The sequence below is a fragment of the Phacochoerus africanus genome, chromosome X, assembly GCF_016906955.1.
Source record: "Phacochoerus africanus isolate WHEZ1 chromosome X, ROS_Pafr_v1, whole genome shotgun sequence".
Taxonomy (NCBI): domain Eukaryota; kingdom Metazoa; phylum Chordata; class Mammalia; order Artiodactyla; family Suidae; genus Phacochoerus; species Phacochoerus africanus.
In genome coordinates this window covers 78,141,108-78,147,332 of record NC_062560.1, presented here as the reverse complement: position 1 = coordinate 78,147,332, position 6,225 = coordinate 78,141,108, and the positions used below count along the sequence as shown (strand labels likewise).

Genomic DNA, 6,225 nt, shown 5'->3' with positions numbered 1-6,225 from the left:
TGTGCCCCGCCCGCCCTACCACAGCTACAGGCTTTTAGTCCCTGGGTCTGTCCTGCGGGGAGTAATTCCTGTCCACCCTTAAGCACTCAGCCAGCCTGCCGCGCATCTGCCCTTCTCTCCAGACTCCGCCCCGCATCTGTGCGGAACCGCCTCGCGTCTGAGCTGACCCAGTGCGCGTCTGCCAGTCAGTCCCTCCGGACCCGCCGCGAGTCTCGGGCTGCCGAAATCACCGCGCGTCACTCGGTCCGTACCCAGTGGGCATCTTGGGTATCTGGGCGGTCTCCGGTCCCCCGCGCGTGTGTCTGTTTGTCTGTCTCTCTGTCCGATCCGCCGCCTGCAGCCTGTCTGCCGGCTGCAGCTCAGGGAGAGTCCAGTCTGCCCTTTTCGCTGACGCTGAGTGCGTGTAGCGGCCTTAGTGAGCCACGAGCCCGCCAGAGACCTGCTAGGCAGCCGGCGGAGGAATACACGTTCCGCTTCTGCCCTTGTTGATTTCATTTTAAGCCCCACATGAGACTGAGGCCTGTATTTAAGCAGAAAACTGGTCGTGAGGCCTCTGTCTGCAAGGCTAGATGTGGGGAGTCAACAGCTGCTTGATGATTCTTACATTTTAACAGGGAAAGGGACATTTATTTCCTACAACTGATTTTTGAAACTAATGGGTGGAAATGCTAAGCCCCCTTAGGGAGAAGAGATTCGTTATTGGGGTGCTTTTTTGTCTGATGCGTTTGTTCTGAGCCTGCTGACCAGCTGTTTCTGAACTTCATTTTCTCAGCCTCAACAGTGATTCTGAGTCTGCTTTTAGCTTCCTTCGCCTTGGCTTTTTTCTGTTTGTGAACAGCTGCTTGGCCCCTAGTTTAGGAAAAGCAGCCTTTTTTTTTTTTTTTTTTTTTTTAAACTCTCCTGAGAGAGCCTCCTCCCTGTGCTCAGAGAGATGGGGAGTGGGGAGCCTAATCCTGCTGGCAAGAAAAAGAAGTACCTCAAGGCTGCCCTGTATGTGGGTGACTTGGCCCCAGATGTCACGGAGGACATGTTATATAAAAAGTTCAGGCCTGCTGGCCCTCTGCGCTTCACCCGCATCTGCCGTGACCCGGTGACCCGCAGCCCCTTGGGCTATGGCTATGTTAACTTCCGATTCCCTGCAGATGCTGAGTGGGCCCTGAACACCATGAATTTTGATTTGATTAACGGCAAACCATTCCGCCTAATGTGGTCTCAGCCAGATGACCGCTTAAGAAAGTCTGGAGTCGGAAATATATTCATCAAAAACCTGGACAAATCCATAGACAACAGGGCCCTTTTTTATTTATTTTCTGCATTTGGGAACATTCTCTCTTGCAAAGTCGTGTGCGATGACAACGGCTCCAAGGGTTATGCCTATGTGCACTTTGACAGCCTGGCCGCTGCCAACAGGGCCATCTGGCACATGAACGGAGTGCGGCTCAACAACCGCCAGGTATACGTTGGCAGATTCAAATTTCCGGAAGAGCGGGCAGCTGAAGTTAGAACTAGGGATAGGGCTACTTTCACCAATGTTTTCGTTAAAAACTTTGGCGAGGACATGGATGACGACAAACTGAAGGAAATCTTCAGTGAGTATGGGCCAACCGAGAGTGTTAAGGTAATTAGAGATGCCAGTGGGAAATCAAAAGGCTTTGGATTTGTGAGGTATGAGACACATGAGGCTGCCCAAAAGGCTGTGTTAGACCTACATGGAAAGTCCATTGATGGTAAAGTCTTGTATGTGGGGCGAGCGCAGAAGAAAATTGAACGTCTGGCCGAGTTAAGGCGAAGGTTTGAGCGTCTGAGATTAAAAGAAAAGAGTCGGCCTCCGGGGGTACCTATCTATATTAAGAACCTGGATGAGACCATCGATGATGAAAAACTGAAGGAGCAATTTTCTTCCTTTGGGTCAATTACCCGGGCCAAAGTGATGGTGGAAGTGGGGCAAGGCAAAGGGTTTGGTGTGGTCTGTTTCTCCTCTTTTGAAGAGGCCACCAAAGCAGTAGATGAGATGAATGGTCGTGTAGTGGGCTCCAAGCCCCTGCATGTCACCCTGGGCCAGGCCAGGCGCAGGTGGTGAGACGAAGAATGCTCACTTTGTCTCAGCCTTAAGCTGGTGCCTACTTAGTTTGGGCTACTTTGTGATAAGAGCTTATTTTATGCCAATTCACGGGTTTGTTTGTTTTTTTTTATTAAGTGAATACTTTCTTTTGAAAAAAAAGTGAGAGAAACTAGAAAACCTTGTTCATTTTAGTGAAGAACATAATTTCTAATTGTAAAACTGTCACTTTGTACTATTTTCGATATAATATCCTTAGGACTATGTAGAATAAAGTTTATCCCCCCCCCCTTTTTTTTTCTAAACCAGTCAAGGTGAAGTAATATATTTCCTTCCTTATTTCAATAATACTACTAAATTTACTTTCTTCAATGAAAATATCCTCAAAATGGTTCTTACTTCTGAATCTACCCAGTGAAAACTTCTATCTTACTTTTTAAGAAATCAGTAGAGCAGGGGAAAGTGTATATGATCCAGTAAATATTTGTGTATAATATCACTTTAAATTATTATTTAAAATGAAAATTCTTTTTGAAAGATGTGAGCTTGCTTTCTTCCTTTTATTTATTTATATGTTATTTCTTTTTTTAATATATTGTGGGCATACCATAGACTTGATAGTGGCTTTGACCAAGTGTTGAGAGTTTTCTTTATTAATTTCATGCCCAGAGAAATAAGCATATTGGTGTTTCCTCAGTAAGTACCTTAGAAAATGAACACTTTAGGCATTGGTTATTTAGATTCCAAGTTTCATTAAAAACCTTTCCTGAGAGGTTTGATATTTGAAGACAGTCTAACGAGAAGTCTTAAGACAGTCTAACGAGAAGTCTTATCTCTCATTTTGCTAAGCTCTTAGTAGCTATACTTGTATCGCGTTTAACAAGAATGGTGAATAACAGCACTGAATTGCTTTTGTCTATAGATAACTTCAGGATTACCTTCAGCCTTTGTTAAGTGTCAATAAGGGTCAATATAAAAGGAAAATAATCCATGTAATTATGTTGAAAACTACTTTTGAAGTACATCTTCTATTAAACTTGTCATTATATATTGTAAATTGTTGAATATATCCATGAGATAATATTCACAGTTGTTTCAAAATTAAAGAAAAGCTTGCCTCTCTTGATTAAATCACATACCTCCATCTATCATATGAGAGCTATTAATCCATTATGGTTCTTTTTGTCCAACTGCTTGGAATTTGTGACAAAATGTTCTATATTGCAGTTGTGTTACTTATCCTGTAATTTGTACATTACAGATTTTCCGTATTCCACTTCCCCCTTCTCCACACCCACCTACCTTCCATCCATATTACATTTACTTTTATGTTTTCTTTGGGTTGCTTTTCTTTTTATATATATACCACTTCAAATCCATTTTGGAATTAGAGAAATAAATACCCACTATGTAAAATTTAAATAATTATTTTTTAAAAAATAGGATTCACTCATACCACAGATACAAGCATAAGAAAATGTTTTGCCTCTATCTCAGTGTTTATTATTTTATATAGAAATCTTTGGTTTCATACATAATACAATATAAATATACAATTTTGTTAACACTTTTATTGGCTACTTGCCCATAAAATGATGAGAATAAATCATCCCTATGTAATTGTTTATCTACAAATTGCTTGTATATTCATTATCAAATATTTCAGATGCTTTTATTGATTATAAACATAATACATACTCCTTGTAAAAAAAAGTACACAATGCAGAAACTTATAAAGAAGGAAGTAAAATTCCCAGAGTTCAGAAATAACCACTATTAATTTTTTAATTGTGTGCATTAGTATTTTAAGTGCGTACATATCCTTCCATGCCTTTTTTCCCATGTATACACACACTGTTTTACAGACAAAAAGAAACATACTATATGTACTGTTAATATTTTTTATTTTAAACTAAAACATAATAATCTTTTCATGTCAATAAATACCAATCTGTATCATAAACTAGTGACTGCATAGTATTCCATTGTGTGGATGTACTATCACTTAGCTAAGTAGTTCATTATTGAATGAGATTTATATGTTTTTCAATGTTTTCTACATTCGTAAACAATGCTGTGATGAACATCCTTGCTTAAAACAGTATGAGTTATATAAGCTTGATAAAAAATATCTATGGCATGTAAAAGCTTAAATCTACTAGAAAAATAAAAATACACATCATACTGATATCTATGTATCAAAAGTTTAAAAAGTGTTAAAGGTATATTCTTCATTTAAACTGAGAAAACTAATAGGATTTAATCTTTCACATTTTTTGAGACTACTTGCTTTACATCATTGTGATCATTAAAATATATGAAAACAAAGCAGCATCAAATAAAATTTAAAACACACTGGTAATTATTTACTCATATGTACTCTATTCCTTTTCCCCCTTTGCCAGTTTTCATTTAAATTTATAAACCTGAACTGTCAGTGTTAAGATACTTACAAATGCTTTGATTCAGGATCAATCACGGAAGATTCTAGAAAGTAAAAAATCTTCAAGTATAAGCATTTAATACTTTTGGGAAATTATTTAAGTAGTTGAATTATTACAGTTTTCCAAAAGTTAGTGTAAAGAAAAAGAGTAATTAAAATTTAGCCAAGTATACATAAAACATACATGTTAGGACTCTGCAATTCAGTCAAAAGAACTCTGTAAATTCAGGCAGTAAAAAGCAGGGGGAGTATAAAGGAAAGGTAATTTCTGTTTAAACACAAACACCTGGGTAGTTTTTCAATCTTGTACTTTTCATTTTTAGCTACATTGAATACACTTCTAGTAATTAAATTTCCAAGGGGAAGCAAAACAACTGAACAGCTTAAATCAGTGACAAAGCGTAGATTATTGTTCTTTTTCTAGCACAAGATTTAGTCAAATTATAAAACTATGTTATTAATGATCAACCTAATAGTGGACTCTTAATACAAGGTTTTGCTTTTTTTTTTTTTCTCCTTCTTCTTTTAGATTTTCTTTTTTCTTTTGGCATTTTTAGGGCCGCACCCTGGGCATATGGAGGTTCCCAGGCTAGGGGTTGAATCAGAGCTGCTGTTGCCCTCCTATACCACAGTTCATGGCAACCCTGGATACTTAACCCTCTGAACGAGGCCAGGGATGGAAGCTGCGTCTTCATTGATGCTAGTCAGATTCGTTTCTGCTGAGCTACAACGGGAACTCCTTTCTTTTAGCTTTTCAAAACAGTCACATGTACAAACTTCAAATATGCCCAGGAAGAAGAAAATTAAGAACATATTCTGTGATTGCAAAACATCATGGTAAAAGTTAATTGGAGGAGGATTTTCTGTATGGGACATTTCAAGCATACTGGTCCTTTTCTTGTTGGATCTATGGTTAGGGGAAAAATAAGATGTTATATGTGTAAGTGACATTTATAACCCAGTGAAAAAAAGAAAGAATAATTATTTCTTTAAGGGAATATTTAGGAATGGTGTGAAAACTATCTTACCTATTAATAAATAGCCTAATTTAAGGGAATAGTTAGAAATGTATCAATAAGTGAATAAATATAGATGACACAGCTGTTCCCAGCACCTATGACAATACTTAGAATATAGTTACCATTCCATGATTATTTGTTGAATGAATGAGTTCATAATCTATGGATTATACCCCTCCATTTCTTTGCTTTCCAATTATCCTCTTAGTATTTGACAAGAGATATGCGTTATTACAGAATAAGCCATTTTTATTAAACTCATCCTACAAAGAAATAATTATGAACTGATTGGTTCTTACATAGTTTCTTCTAACATAGTGTTACTGGTCACAGACTGCTTATACCAAGATGTTAGCAATGTTTTCACACTTAAGCTTTCTTTTTTCATTAATGTTGAACACTTGATAGGTGAGCCTGCCTTAGATAGAGCTTCTAGTAATTGGTGTAATTTAAATAAAAGTTTATTTGTAGAGTAACACTTTTTAAATAAATTAATGCTTCAAAATCAAGACTATTACACAAGATTTTGCTCCTACATTGAACCAAGCAATGACAGTAATCCCTGAGACACTACTGCTTGTGCATGTGAAATGAGTAATTCTTACATGGTACAAGGGTGGTATTTACTTCCTATGAGTGTAACCTAACAAATGGTTTCTTGGAACCTTAAGAGAGTTAATGCATCCCACTTGGCTCCAGTAGTT

At 37.8% G+C, this 6,225-nt stretch overlaps 1 protein-coding gene across 1 annotated transcript; it reads left to right on the top strand.

Moving 5' to 3' along the window:
• Positions 1 to 912: 912 nt before the first annotated feature.
• On the top strand, positions 913 to 2,508 carry LOC125118484 (polyadenylate-binding protein 5). The gene has a single exon (XM_047765034.1). It carries the CDS (start codon positions 932 to 934, stop codon positions 2,078 to 2,080), a length of 1,149 nt encoding a protein of 382 aa, XP_047620990.1. The 5' UTR covers positions 913 to 931; the 3' UTR covers positions 2,081 to 2,508.
• Positions 2,509 to 6,225: the final 3,717 nt, after the last annotated feature.